Here is a 15719-nt window from a genome sequence, read left to right as displayed (position 1 = left end):
TTTCTTCAGTCTGATATTAGTACTTTGACCTATTTCAAGGATCTGAATACTTCCTCCACCACTGCTAGTAGCTGATACGAGGCCATAAAATGTTAGAGAACAAAGTATAAAATGCCCATCAGAATTTCTCAAAGACAGGTTGACATATGACCAAGTTCAAAACCCAAAGTTATTCAGTTTAATATGAAAGAATTCAAATATTCACATTTGAGAAGGTCAACCCCAGAGAATTTTTGGCATTTTATCTTAAAGAGTCAATTATCAAAATACTTGCTGACTACTTCTCTGCTTTCTGACACATGAACTGATTTATTGTTTGACTACTAGCTAACACATAGCAGGTACTGAAAGCCTGAATTCACCAGACGAGAAGCATGTATGAATGTGCTAATCCGATGATAAAGGTACGTAGAAAGGGATAAAGGGATGAACGGGTGAAAGGCCGTACCTGTTTTCTCCTGGTAGGAAGGAGGTAATGGGCAGGTTGTTCTCCTGGCAGGCCTGCCCGGGGTGCCAGTTGGCCTTGCAGGCCGAGCAGAACTCGAGGGCGCAGACGGCGCACTGGACCAGCTGGGGCAGCGCTGGAGAGTCTGCTTCCTTTAGTTGGCACACGGCCTGGCAGGTCGAGGAAGGGCACCACGTCCGGCAGGGGTCCAGCAGCACCTCTGATGGAACAAAGTGAGTGTCAGTGTCGTGGCCCGCAGCTCTTTTAGAGGGTCAGTCAAGCCAAACCACAACGAAAATCGCTTTTGTAGAAGGTAGTTGTCATGTTGGTGCGGAATTTTTCAAATGTCTCAGATGATTCTTAACATTTTGGGCTTCTGATGTTTCAGAAAAATCTGCACATCTCAGCCCGTAAAATCGGAACAATGTGCGAGGCTACATGCCACCAGGGGTGAGTGAGAAAATCCATCTCTTTGTGGTTCGTATGAGCAGACATTCTGAGGAAGGGATAACCTTGCAAAGTGGTGAAAAGCTTCCTACACAGACATATTTTATGCAATGTTCAATTTTCAAGGTTCTTTTTAGCACCTGCTTAACTTGCTTTTGTGTCGTCGTTAATTTCCGTCTCTCGGTGTCTGTGACTGTCTGACTAATTCTCACGACTTCTCCAAACTCTTTCTGAATATGTGCTCGTTCGGATTATTTTTTCCGAAGGTAGAGCGGCCATTCTTTGTGTGTTTTGCCAGTTCTGTTTGAAACCCATGGCGTGATGCGCTTGCCCTTGTATCCCCTCCTTCCTTCCTCTTGCCTCTCTGCCAAGAACTCAGAGCACACATTCCACATGCACTCTTGGCTCAGCCTGAGAAATATGGAACGGTTACAGCAACCGTTCTGCCTGACTGGACTGGGACATTGATGAGACGGCTGATTGCCCTTATCCAGGCGGCATCAAGAGCTACTTCTCCGCATTTTTATTCATTTACAGGACCCCCCTCTGCGCTTCCATACATGTGTTTGTCTTTCTCTGTATTTGTGCACATCAGATCTGTATGCTCTGTGTATTCTCTGCCTCTGTGTAGGAGGAGAACCTGCAGGGGGAGTACCATCAAAGAGTCGTTGCACTGCTTGGTTACTGTTTTCCCTGGTAGCGGAGAAACTCTAATATTACTGATTAGTACGTCTGCACTGACAGCAGGGAGTAAAGCGCCACAGACCTGCCATTATCTTTCCAGCAATGATATTCAAGCCTGTTAGCAGTAGGTTAACATTTATTCTACAAACAGTGTAAACCGCAGACTGCACACTGAAGCGGAGATAAAAGGGATTTAACTCAAATATCTTGCTATGCTAAGAGACCTGCCTCCATCAGAGTCACTCAGACAGTTTACGAGTCTAGAGCCGAACCAATCCAATTAGAGTCTCTTTAAACAAAGTCTGGGAGGCTTTCCCTTTCATGCATATTTGATGGGAGCTGGTGTTACACTTTGATGAGGATGACAGGGTTGAGTCAGAATACTACAGTGCAAATCAGACAAATGTTCGGCCTGAGTACCTGTCACAAGAATCTTCCTTGCGTGCATGATTGTTTGCAGGTCGCGAATGACGCTGAATCCAGAATATTTGGAGTCAGAAGTCAAAACTGAAACAATTAATTCAGAATAAGATAACTGCCGCTCAGTGCAACAGAAAACAGACAACCTGCAGACAGCCGTCAGTGCTGAAGAATGAAAGTTACTGAGCACACATTGCTCAAATCTTTTCCATTAGCTTTCCGCAGATACCCCATGGTTTAATTCAATAGCAGAGATGTCGACAGGGGGGGTGAATGATTGATTCCAGACAGCGTGAGAAGCAGTTTGGCTAAACTCGCACAACGGGACTGTCACTGTCCTTTTGTGTGTCACAGTAAAAAGCACAGTACCCCTGGAGGACAGGAGGGTCCACGTGTGTCTGTGACACACAGTCACTGCCCACACATCACCCACTGAGAAATAACACCGATGTGCTGCGGCTGCTTCTGCGCTGACTCACCCCGCTCAAACTGGAGCTTCTTGTATCTCTGCATCATCTCCGTGGCCACCATGCACTCAATCTACAGAGAGAGAGGAGAGGAGAAGAGAAGAAATAAGCAGGTCATTGTGCATATTTATAGACAGAAGCAGCGAGGAGCCATTACGCATTCAGTGTGTGAATATCATTTCCAGAACAATGTCAAATTCTAATTTCTACAAAATCTGAATTTGCCACTTGCTTACCAATAAGGCCTTTCGTGCCGATGTCACGGGTGTATTCAAGGTGCAAACGCACACCCACTCAAAGTTAAACGTACTCATTTATTGGGCAACGAAATGAGCATTTGTAAAAGAGCAGTCGATTACACGGTGAAGGCTGTCAGAGCAGACAGGGATGAGGCATGTCCTGCATGACTGGCAGGAGTTGCTGGGGTCTTATCAAAGGCCAGTGACACTGATGGATTAAAAACATAAGGCTGCAGTGTGCTGAACCGTGTTGTGCCTAATGGCCTCCATACCAAGTGAGAGAGTGAGTCCATCAACCAAACTGCCCTGAGGATGAGGAGCATTTGCCCTCAGACTGACCTCTGTTTCAGAGGCAGGCACGTGCGCATGCTAATTATAGCGGAATAAACACGCTGGCAGGTGGAGCGCAGTGGTCATCTTGAGCAAAGCTGGAGCTCTGAGGGGGCGTAGAGGTGTTAAACTAACAGAACACGTTAGTTTGACCAACTCGTCCTTTCTTACGTGGGAGGAAAAAGAACGTCTTGACAGGACATCGAAAAGACGGATCTTTTGAGATAACTGTCTCCGTGGTTTTGCTCTCACAAACGCATTACAACTGGTGACGCACAGGCTACATTTGAAAGGCACATACAGTCGCTTATTTTCTGTTCACCACTGTGTGGGTATAAAAACTGGCTGCAGTGATAAAAGTCCAGTCTGTCCAAGTCGGAGCTCAGACCATTTAAATGTCCATGAGCCTGAGGAGCAGCAGTGGGTGTTTCTGATACTGGCAGCCAGTCACCACCTAAAGCACACATTCATCCAATGACAATCAAAGTAAAAGTCTGACTTGACTTTGACCTTTTGTCAATACCTCATTTTCCTGCAAGTGTCCTCTTTTAGGGCAGGCAGAGTCTGGACAGCTGATTGCAGTTTCAAGGCCTTCTTTAATCAGGAGTTCCACATACTGCTTCAGGCACTGAGAAGAAAACAGACAGACAGACAGACAAACACAGCATTTGACCTTGTTAAATATCAGTCAGCCAGTTAGATGAAAAAAGAGAATCAAACAGACCACGCAACAGAAAACAAACACTGCTCTATCAGCCGGTCTTGATCGCTATCTCCATCTGCGGAGTGACGGTATTTGCTGAAAAGCTTAAAAATAAAGGCTGCTCTGATTCATTTGCTCATACTAACAATGGATCAAATGACTGTAATAGAAAAGGGTTCGCGGGCACTAACAAACCCACCACAATCACCACCTGACCTCTGCTCTTCAGAGCCTTTTAGCTTCTTTAAGCTCATTGTTTTGGTTGGCACACAACTATAGAACTGACACATGTTATTTACATACGAGTATGATTTATGTACGACTGAGTGCTGCTTTATGTTTGCATACTGAAGTATATACTGTAACTGTGGCTCTTTCAGGGAAGCCACTGTGTTTCCATCGAGGAAACTGCTGGCGACACGTCTTTGGCTGCAACATTTACATTCATGACACAACCAATGACTGATCCTTTACAAAGCTGAAAAAAAGCCAAAAGATCACATGAGGTTTAATAAGGATGCAAACCACTAAAAAGGAAGCACTCCAAAGGCAGATGTCTCAGTGTGACTTTACGGAGCGAAAGAGTGAGAAGAAGAGAAATTACAACACCACGGCGACACATTTAAAGGGAGCGCTGCGAGCGGCGCTTGCATTCGTCTGTTCATCTGTGTTCACTGATGAAACTACACTGCATTCAATTTGCTTCTTGCTTGGCCTTACATTAATAACCGTGCTGCTCATGCTGCTAATGTTATATTCTTTTCAGGGGCTTCAGGTGTTTTAAGGTGCAGGCAGAGCTGCCACAAGTGGGACACTCACCTGGGGTATGATGGGTTATACTACAGGTGTTTTTAGAGTCTGTTGTTGCTCCTGTCCCAACTTGTTTGAGACGTGTTGCTGCATAAATTCAGAATAATAATGAAACTGATGAGGTCAAACATTCCAAATATTGTCTTTGTGCTGTTTTCGGTTGAGTTTATGTCGAAAAGGATTAGCATATTTTCTCATTCTGTTTCATTAGCGTCCGACTTTTTGGAGATGGGGTTTGTAATTAACTTCTCTTCCACGCTCATTTATTTTGCCCTTCTGTGTTGTTTGTTTTCTCTTTCTTTAAAACAGCTTAAGTGAGATATCACTCTGTATTGTGTTTGCGTGGCTGATCTCCGTGGAATAAAGCCTCCTAACTGAACTTTGGTAACTACTGCCGCCACCCAGACCGAGCTATAGGAAGCAGCTTCTATTTTTAGTGCTCATTCTTGGGTATTGTTTCCTAATCTCTCTACTATTTTGGTTATGATCTGACAACCAGTGGCTGTAGCTGCTCCTCTGTCCGAGCCTTTTCACACAGGTCCAGCGTTACACGGCAGGGATGTGAGACTTGTAATGGATCCTGAGGTCATTACTGGTTTTAATACTGTGAAAGTCCTGCTGAATTTTCTGTGATGTAGAGACAGATCTTCTGAAAATGTATTGATAATGAACCTTAACTTTTTTCCTGTGTATCAGCTTAGAATGCTGCTCATATATTCTATAAACTCGGTCTATGGATCAGTTATTTTTACTGGTCTGTCGACAGGAAACCTGCTGCTGAGTGTCCTGCTCACCAGTGTACAGAAGACACATTGGCACTGTGTGATGGTGGTCATCTGCTCCAGAGGGAACTCTCCAAGGCACAGCTTACACGAGACCAGGGGGTCCACGGCCAGCTCCCAGGTGGGCCGGTACCGTGCCGTGGTCATCTTCACCGCCACCGAGCTGGAACACAGACGAGAAGAGAGGGGTGTTACGGTTAATGAGGCGCATCCTGAAATAAAGCCAACAGAAGCGGAAACGCTCTTAAGCAAAGGTAACCCTGGAAGTGGGAATATCTGCGGCCGGGTTTTGTTTGTGTCCGTCTACATAAAAAATGCACAGTACAGGATGTGCTTTATCTGTTGTGGCACAATCACCATGACAGTATGAGCGCGTGCACACACACACACACACGGGCCTGCTCTATGCAGAATGGCACCAGCTCTCTGCATAAATGGCCCTTGTCAGCCACGTTCATTTTTATTCCAGGCATCATCTTTCCTGGCAGTAAGAAAGAAAAAAAAATACAGTTCAAAAGCTCCTGAAACTCCTGTAGCTATCAGCTATCTCAGCTCCTTGTGAGATTTTCACTCGGGATGAAATAACACTTTTTTTTTTTCCTCCCTTCTCCTCACTTGCGCGTCATCGCAGCTCTTTTGTGAGAGTCAGAGAGGGTTATTTTAGGCCGTCTCGTCTCTCGCTCTCTCCTTCCCTCTGTAGCTGAGAGCAGAGAGCACCCACTCGCCTGTTTACAGGAAGTGATCCCGCGCACACAACGTCAGCACTGTCAAGCTCTCCCTGCGCTGCTTAGCAACCAGCTGAAGGAGGATTTTGGAGGTGGAGGGGGGCATGGATGGGAGGGAGAGGAGATGGGGGGGGGGGGGGGGATTGCGGTTTGCTGTCACCGGTCATGCTACAGCCTTCCTCAGCGTGCAGCTGCCTGTTCACAGACGCCCAAGAAGAGGACGGCGAGTGGGAGGAGGCGGGTTGAAGAGTTCACATGATCGCCGACTCGTGTGCCGTCTACATGTGTCACCCAGAGAGGGGAGCGGAGGGAAAGGGAGACAGGCGGCGTGCTCTGGTTTAGGAGATATCATAACGCTTCACACCGGCCCTCTTAACACATTTTATGTCTTAAAGGAGGAGGGATAGCGCATGGATCCTCCATAGGTCGACTGCATCGGGGTGCCAGGTGACGGCAGATGATAACATGCTAGAGCGCTAAAAAGAAATGGCACCAATCTGTCACAGTAATGAGGCAAAACCAAGGAGTTGTGATGCAAGGAGAGAGTGCAAGGTGATGCGTCAAGAAGGACACACGTCTCCATCTCATTTCTTTTCTTTCTTGTATTTCATGTGTCCTCATTCTTTGTTCCCACGTAAGGCGGAAAAGTGCGGGGTCAGCCATCAGTCAGGATGTCTCAGCTGCTGCTCAGCGGTACGAGGCTTCAGTTTGTTTTGTTTTTCCCTTGTTCATCATTTAGACAAATTTACTGGATATGTGTTAAGTGAGGGTTTCTGAAGCCAGATGGTGTCTTCTTTTCACAACTTCAACGTGCATCTTAGCACAGTCAAGGAGATAAAGTGAGTCCACTGATTTATTTTCTCCCACATGGGCAAATGCTTTTATTTAGAACATCTCTGAGATCTAACTGCCGACTTGTACCTGGTCGCTTCTTTCAGCTATAAACACAATTTCTTGCCACAGTGGACTAATTTATCACATCAGGCAGAAACACCATCAAGCAAAATTAATAGGAAGGAAAATTCTTGTCAAAAGTGCGGATTTAAGTGAAAATATGCTAAATATTTCATTACAAGACAGCAGTACATAGAGCAGCTACAAGCCCGTGCTCAGGTGATCCAGCTGTGCACCTGCTCTCAGGAAGTGATGTCCATTCCAATGATGCTCGAGTAGGAAAAATGTGTCATTTGATTGCCTCAGTTCTTCCTCCTCCGCATCTCTTCATCGTGTCTTACTGTGAGTAGGAGGACCGAGGAGGAAATTGCAAAGTGAGACAAAACTGAGAGCACAAATAAGAAAAAATGAGACCCATCTCATGTCTGACTCACTCAAATCACCTGGCGTTCATCCACCATCCATCACGCTGACCGGAGAGCGCCGAGCGTGAGCGAGCTCCACCGTGTAGGTGCTGGACGCACACACAAAAGCTTAAATGGCAATTTCTTATCGGGATGGAGCCAAGGACTTACAAACATGACCCTCAGGGGAGTGTGTGGGAGGGTGTGCGCTTTGGTGGTCCAAAATAAGGAGAAAGGGGGCCTGACCACCAAAGAAATGAAAGCACACTTGGAAACCCAGCTGCGTGGATCAGCCTTATTTATGGAGTCGGGTGTGAAGTATTCAGATCCTTTACTTCAGTAAGACTACTAACACCACACTGTCAACATACTTCAGTACAAGTAAAAGTCCTGCATTCTTTTAGTGAATTAAAAGTTTGTGAGGTTTATCAGTAAAATGACCTTAAAGTGTTAAAAGTTAAAGTACTCATTCTGCAGGAAAATGCTCATTGTCAGTGTTTTAGTATGTATTTATGTGGTTTCCAGCTAATCCAAAAATTAACTTAAGCTGTAACTAAATTATAAAGTAGCATAAAAGGGTATAAGACAAATACCTAGAAATCATACTGAAGTGTGGTGCTTGAGTAAGTGTACTTCCTTACATTCCACCACACAGGTTACAGCAGCTTCTGTCATAAAATACTGAAAAAGATTTAATGTTACATGTTCAAACAAAATTACTCTGACAACGTGGACAAACCCCACAGGCAAAGAGGCAAGTTAAAGTTCAGTTCTAGGACGCTTCACAGGACAGGTGCTAAACATTAAAAAGCACATCAACACCTCTGTGGTGGAGTCTCAAAACTGCACAGCTGACGACTTGAATGGCGACACTTCCAGGAGGACTGAAATTACTCTGTTTCTTTATCTGTCTCCTGGTCTAAGCTGCTGAACTCCATTAACTCTGTGGCAAAAAAAAAAAAATGGTAAAAAGTAATTCACACTGCACAGAGCAGTGCTCTCTAATACGTTTGAATCAGAATCTCTCCTCCCAGACTTATATTGGCTGTGCAAATGCTGACACACTGGGTCAATGGGGACAAATGAAATTGTTTTGTAAGGATGGCCTGAGGAGAGGAGAGGGAGGGAGAGAGACAGAGCAACAAAGAGAAAATGAGTTTTCATGAGAAAAGGTGGTGCAGCGCCATCCCTCTGCTGCATTATTAACTACATGGCTCCATTATCACTGAGAAACACAAGCATATATATATGTATATACATACACAGTATATTATGGGCGGGTGCATGCAGGCCTCTCATGCTCCGTGTGTCTGAAAAGGTCGTGTCAGTCAAGCATCCAGCGGTCGCCGTGTGTCAGTCATCCGTCTGACGGGGCTCCGCTCATAGCTTAACTGGCTACAGCAGCACTCATGCGATAATGACTCCACAGCCAAGAAACAAAGCACGCACACACACTCACACTCACACACAGACACGCACTAAGAATCGGTTGCATAACCTGGGCGGAGATGGCCACGGAGGAGCGATTGAGGAGAACATCTCGGGGGAGATCGGAGCAAATGGGATTTCTTGCTGCAGTATACATGATACCATCCATTAAAGCCTTTTCTACATCTGCATCGCATGTTGTGTAAAGGTCACTTACAGCACACAAAACAGAGAGATATTATACCAACCACTGTCAGCCACCCACCCACACACACACACACACAGGCACACAGCTGCAGCCATAAGCACAAAGCTAATTCTACTTTTAAAAACAAACTGGTCTTAAACTTGTCTTATTACATTGTGTGTGTATGTCAATATTTCCTCATTTCCATGGTAGGGCTGATGAAATGTCCAAATAGGTCTTTAATTAAAACACTGCTTGTAAACACACGCCTTGGACGGGTTAAGTGCACATATTGCATAATGCCGCAGGTTCATTTCATGGTAATGATTGTGTAAGGCAGCAACTGTCAAGTCCTGCTTTGTTACCACAGCGACTTGAAATTCTGTTCAATTCTTGACTGTGACCTTTTGTAATGGAGAATATTTAGCCAATTCATCGAGAGGCTGATAAAAAAAATGAGTGGTTTTTCCAATTGTGAAAACTTGCTTTGTTCTGCTATTTTTTTTTTCTTTTTTAATATCATTGTACATTGAATTTTAGGCTTTTGGTGCTCAAACAAGCAATTTGAAGATGTGAGGCTCTGGGAAACTGTAATGGGCCCTTCCCACCTTTTAAGGACAACAGAATTACTCTGAAAATTAACAGATGAACAGACAATAGAAAGAGTTGAAGCCTTTACCTTTTAAAAATGATATTTAATTCGGATGAGACTGACGCAGCATCCGTAGAGTTTTTGCTGCTGCTCTGCGGCCTGCACTGCTCTGCATTCAAATAACTGCTGCTTCCTTGCATATAAAGAACACAATAAAATGCAAATTCTCACCTGAATAGACCGAGACAGAGATGGAAAGTGAGAGCACAATTTTCATACGCGACAGCACGAAGCCTCACACTGCATAGTGATGCAGGCTTTACATTCATGAGGAACTAAACTAAGTGCTCTCAGTGCAGCGGAGTGTGCAATCCACCCTGTCATTTGCTCCTATAGAGGAGAGAATGCTGAAAAAAATGTGACAAAAAGGGGGGAAAAAGGCAGGAAACAATCTTTCAGCTCTCCATTTTCACCTAAGTTGACAGCTTTTACTGTGCGTAATTATATAATGTCACATCAAAGCATTGCATAAGACTCTATTTATATATCTCACCTATGGCTGATGTGAAAGAAAGCTGTGAACAATTGCGAGCAGATGTGGACGTGGGGAGCAGCCCACACCTTTTTCGCCTCCTCTGGCACACACTGATGAACGGTCTGTCAACACACAAAGCTGTCCTTCAGCTGATTCGCAGCAATGTGCTGTCAACCAATTAAACGAGGCGGGAGAGCACGGTGAAGGACGGGAACTGTGTTCGGCTCGAGACGGAGGCGCGGCTGGAGCGAGGACCGAGGACCACGCTGATGATATTCTACCTGAAGTCTGGGGACGAGCCAGTACAGTAGATGTTCACTTGTGTCATTATTTGCTGCAGCAGAATTAATGTGGGGAGAAGCGTGATACGATACGAGCTGACTGGAGCAAACTTTGCTCTGACTGGCCTCATCAGCGACACCAAATCTAACCTGAAGCTTTACTCGTCAACGTTTCTGTCGTGTACACTACAACAATTACTGTCTCACTGGACTCGCATATGCATGTATGCATGTACGCATGTTCACCTGCTTGCACACAGGTACGCATGCATGGCAAAAATCAAATGCATATCAGCAGCCAACGCCTCTTTGTGCAGCATGCAGCAACTTCTGGTCAACACATTCCACTCAATGAAGTAACCTACTGTGAGAGATGTCCAGGTTCCAGGGAGTGCCGTGGCTTGAAGCTAACAATGAGTACACTGGAAAGTGTTGCAACATGTCGTCTGCTTCCACTACCAGCAGACAAAACAAATGCATTTTATACAGCCTCAATCATCCATTATTTGCTAAACACTAAAAGAGCAAGGAGCACATGAATGTGGCACAAGCTATTGCAAACAAACTATCTAGTCAGGCTGAGAAGTCCAGTCGCCCACTTGCTAAACAAGTCGAATGAGGAACAACGGCCAGCTCTGTGTGATGCTTAGACTAAACACACATGTTTTGCTATGCTGAGGAGTTTGCTGTACTGGGAGTGGGAGCGAATGTCGTTGGTGAACACGATTACATGAAGGGCCAACGCAAATATTGCAGAGCACTGCACAAACTAGCAGTGAGGAGTCAAGAGCAAAGCTGCAGTCTGCGAAAGGAGATCGTTTACATTGTGTCTGAGTCCAACAACGATGAGTTACAGGATATAACAGTGACTTTGGTGAAAGTGGATCATCATGAAGAACTCATCATTCTTCAACTTTTTTGTTGCAGGTTTGACTTCTTTAAATGACGACGGTTCAGAATTAAAACAGCTCCATCAAACCACACAAAACAATACTGAAACTCAGCACTGCAAAAACAAACAGACCACAACTCAATGAAGTTTTCAATACTACAATATTAAATCAAGCAAGGGAAACCATATTAGTGTGTGTGTGTGCGCACGCTCCCAGAGTTCAATCCACTTGGTAAAGAGTCTGTTTTGTTTTCCCAACAACCCCAAAACCACTCAGTTCCAATCCAATAACAACCACAAGAGGAAAAGACAACTCAAAACTCTGCTCGGGGGTTTTACCGCGGATCCCCACGAAACAGCTCCGCCAAGAACGGCAACTCCTGGAGAAACTCCGACCGGGAAAAACAAACATGCACCGGATTATTCCTCCTCCTGACAGACTCCAGACAAGGCTTATGCTTTACCGTGAGCTGGCTACAGTGACACCGACTTTACAACATGATCTGATACAGAGGGTAAAGCTGGAGTACAACCGAAAAACACTCTGAGACACACCAACAGTTCGCTGTTCGGGGTAAATTATGCTTATACAGACTTCTCTTGTAGTCCTGAAGATGAGATTGGTGCAAGTTTTCCTTGAGCATCATGCATCCAAAAGGGTGTAGCATGACGTGCCTGAGTTAATTTGCCTCACTTGACATCGCATGTCCTGCGTTGTGGACGCTGAAACGATAGGTCATGCACCCCTAACACGGCAGCCCATCGCCTATGGTCAAACACACAGCAGCGTTTGATACGCAAATTCTGCCCTCCCCTGGATAGTAATCGACATCTTCTGCATTATTCATGCGGTAATAAATGATTCCTCTCAAACAGTGGGGCAAATGCAAAAGCAAGCAGCCCATTCAAAGCCACACTAAATAACGTCAGTACATTTACAGCCCTCAGATTTACACACCGTTCCTCCCACTGAATTATAACATCTGTGCACTAATAAATAAAATCAATGTGGGACATGTCACTGCTAACATCACCTGATGAAATAATAACATTTGTAAATCGTGCCAGCGTCTATTTAGAGCGCTTTTATGACAGGCAGAATGTAGGTCATGAATGCATGGTGGCCATAGGTTGAGCAACACTGTCCAGCCATCACCCACACACTCAGGATGCCCGAGTGCATTACTCCCCTGATCAAATATAAACTAACCCACATTCATAACCTAAAGCACACGCACAGGGACTTTATTTTTGGATGGCTCAATCGCTGAATGTGAAAGGTGACGTGCCTTTGTGGAGGAACAGCGGCAGGGGACAGCCTCCGTCTGTCCTTGACATGGAGAGGGAGTGCTAAGAGGGCAGCTAAGAGTGGTGATAGGCCTACTTTTTCCATGCCCTGAGGAGTTACACAATCACCCAGATGTATTCTGGCATCGTGAGTGTGTGTGTGCGCGGTGGTAACAAGCAAGTCAAAGTCCATTTTACAGTTGGGGCCAGACAGTGGTCATGCCTTGGCATGTAGGGCAAAAAAAAGCTGTAGTGTCATGTCTGCTTGGTCTCTTGCCATTTTTCTGCTGCAAAGCAAGCTAAATATCCTCTCTCTAAGCAGAGTGCACAGCTACTGCAAGGACTGAGATGGGTCTGGACAAGCTGAAGAAGGGCTAAGTAATCTTTTTTTGTCTCAGCAAAGCTAAATTTGTTTCTTCTGATCTAGAAAACCTGCTCTCATCCTTCACTCCACGACCATTCCCACTACTCTCCGCCAGCAAGTGAAAGAGGAATAAACATGATTACTTAATGTGCACAGTGTGGTGAATGCATGATGCTGCTTTCTAGTGCTGCAGCAGCTTCCCTCTGGAAAGCCAGAAATGACCAAAAATCTGCAATTCAGAGGTTGCGAAGGCTTCATGGTAATTATGTTTGCAACAGTGCCAGCAGGTAGAGGAAACTGAGCTCTGAGAACACAGCGATGCTAGACCACATGCACCAGAAATGTCTGTCTGTCAGCAGAGATAACAGTCTGACAGCACTAACGCCACCCAGCCAGAGAAACCATACGGCCACCCTGAGACAAAAGGCAGAAATAAAGCGGAACAAAACAGGCCAGTGAGTTGGGACAAAAAAAGAAAGAGGAAGGAAGGACGGAAGGAAGGAAGACTGAAATGGGATAAAACAGAAAGTATGGAAGAAACAAGAAATCATGTGAAATTGTAATAAAAAAAGGACTGTTCCTCACCAATTTAAGCCTCTGAAGTAAACAGTTATTCTGTGTTGGTTCCCTGACGTTTTTAAGAGTCTACACTGCAGAAAAAGTCAATGCTTGCCTAACAGGACTCCCCGAGTTGGCCGACACTCGTTGACTTTTAAGTCGTCTTCCAGTCGGAGGTAAGATTCGCTTTGTTCCCCTTCACTTGTATGAGTTTTGTTCCACACAGCTCACATCAGACACACCCTGCTGTCCTGACTTCACATGAAAGAAAGCCCCATCAGACTCGATGACACGTTGCTGAGCAGCATGCACAGAGCAAAACATTCAGTCCAGCAACTGAAACAAGAAGCAGCACAACGTCTTATTGTCCGGGCTGACGCAGCCAGACTTTACTGAACGAGAGCGACAGCATACAGTTCTCAACGGCACAAAGAATAATGACGAACGTAAACAACAAGAGGCCAGAAGAACGGCCTTTTCTGAGACATGTGCATCACAGAAACTGCAGAAGTGCTTAAATCAAGGCCCCAAGCAGCCACAATAGGCTTGCTGTGCCCTCCAAAAAGCCGTTGAGGCTCAAATTAGTGCATCAACAGCTGAGTGAAGACGACAGGCGTGCCACATCGAGCCGGTTTCGACTGACAGACTGACAGAGTGCCCGAGCAAAGGGTCGACTTTGCTGGCAAGCTGCTCTTCCTCGGTCCTCCGCAGCTTCACTCGTTGTGTTTACGTGTCAGACGAAGCTCTCGGGTCATTTCTTGCGGATGTTCTGATGCTCTCGAACGTTACCTGTACTGCACACATAGAGGCAAAAAAAAAAAAAAACCCACTTCCTAACGGCCTCACACCGCTCAGCTCAGCTGGCTACAAACATGTTTGGACTCAACCGATCTCTTCTTTGTGCTATCATGGGAAGTTATTTTCAGTTTGTCATTAAAGACATTTCTATCCACCCATCCAGAATTCCCTTTGTGTTCATGTCCAAAAAAGAATCCCACAAATATAAACTGGCAGAAAGCACTATTTCCAAACTCACTCAGTTTTGTTGGTTAATGCCGTTGGCTCCATTTCGATTATTTTTTTCTTTTTGGTGCCAGTTTTTTTTCTTAAACTTTTGGTTTCATCTTTGAAGTGAGCCTCACTAGAATTCCTTGTGAATTTCCATCCAAACCAAATGTGAGAAAAATACTGCAGTGAAGCCCAGTTGGTTGTTTATTAATAATGGATGAATAGATTGACTAAAGGGCCAGATCTTCTCTCCCAAAAGAGATCTCAATCTCCATCAACACGGCAAACAAACAAGGTCACACCCACCGAGGGCAGCAGTCGAAAAGCAAACAATGAGGGCTGTATTCGCAGGCTGGCTGAAAGTGACGTAACTGGTGGACACTTTAGCACATTTCTGGCAGCGTTTCAAAAAAAAAAAAAAAGACGCCGTGTGGCTGCAAGCCAAACAGCTACAGAGAGACACTGTTGACAGTTGAGAATATTTGATTAAAGTCAAGCAGAATATATGGCTGCCCACAGAAAACCTCTTATCACAGCCATTAAAAAGAGGATAAATGAGGTATTAGGTGAATTTGAACTCATGTAATCTGCATTTCCATCACTGGCTATGCTGATGGTCATGACTAATGTATGTATGTAACCTGTTAACCTACGTAATACAATATAGATAAAACATTGTCTCTGCTGCTCGTGGAAAACTGGAAAAAAAGAGACCTGCAAAAGCCAGAAGTCAATCCAGGAGCTCCAAACATATAAAAAAATGTTTCAAACATGGAAATAAAAAAGCCCTAATTGCAGTGGCTAAATCTTAAAAAAGGCTAAACATAAAATGCTTTTCATGGTATCATATACAGTCTGTATATTTTGCATGTTGTGTGCATGTATATTCTTCTGCATCACCTCATCTCGTGTTTCACTGCTTCATTATTCTCCATTTCTTTCACCTGTTATGATCTGGGTCATGTGGTCGCCTCTGATTAGCTGTTGCTAATACATTACGCAGGTGAGGCCCCACACGTGATGTTTGTGTTTGATGACCTCGTGGTAGGGTTAGGGTTAGGTTTAGGGTTCTCATATTTGGACTGCCTTCTGGTTTTTGTAGTAACCTATCAAAACGTGCAGGTGATGCCATTCTGGTTTACACTGTGTTGTAGGTTAAAACTCACAGGACGGAGCTGACTTCCGTAACAGGCCATGAGGGGGTTAAACATTCAGCGTGTGAGGCCATATCTTCACT

At 44.9% G+C, this 15719-nt stretch overlaps 1 protein-coding gene across 1 annotated transcript in view; it reads right to left on the bottom strand.

Moving 5' to 3' along the window:
- Window positions 1–15719, bottom strand: part of rnf144aa (ring finger protein 144aa) — a 29895-nt gene that overhangs the window by 8237 nt on the left and 5939 nt on the right. Inside the window, exons 2-5 of the mRNA XM_076749588.1 lie at window positions 5340–5490; window positions 3556–3660; window positions 2476–2536; window positions 449–665 (exon numbers count right to left, since the gene is read on the bottom strand). Coding sequence (XP_076605703.1) covers window positions 449–665; window positions 2476–2536; window positions 3556–3660; window positions 5340–5474 — 518 coding nt within the window. The 5' untranslated portion in view covers window positions 5475–5490. The remainder of the gene's footprint in view (window positions 1–448; window positions 666–2475; window positions 2537–3555; window positions 3661–5339; window positions 5491–15719) is intronic.

The sequence above is a fragment of the Chaetodon auriga genome, chromosome 14 (assembly GCF_051107435.1).
Source record: "Chaetodon auriga isolate fChaAug3 chromosome 14, fChaAug3.hap1, whole genome shotgun sequence".
In the NCBI taxonomy this organism is placed as follows: domain Eukaryota; kingdom Metazoa; phylum Chordata; class Actinopteri; order Chaetodontiformes; family Chaetodontidae; genus Chaetodon; species Chaetodon auriga.
Note: the sequence above shows the minus strand (reverse complement) of the source record. Positions and strands in the feature narration are given on the sequence as shown.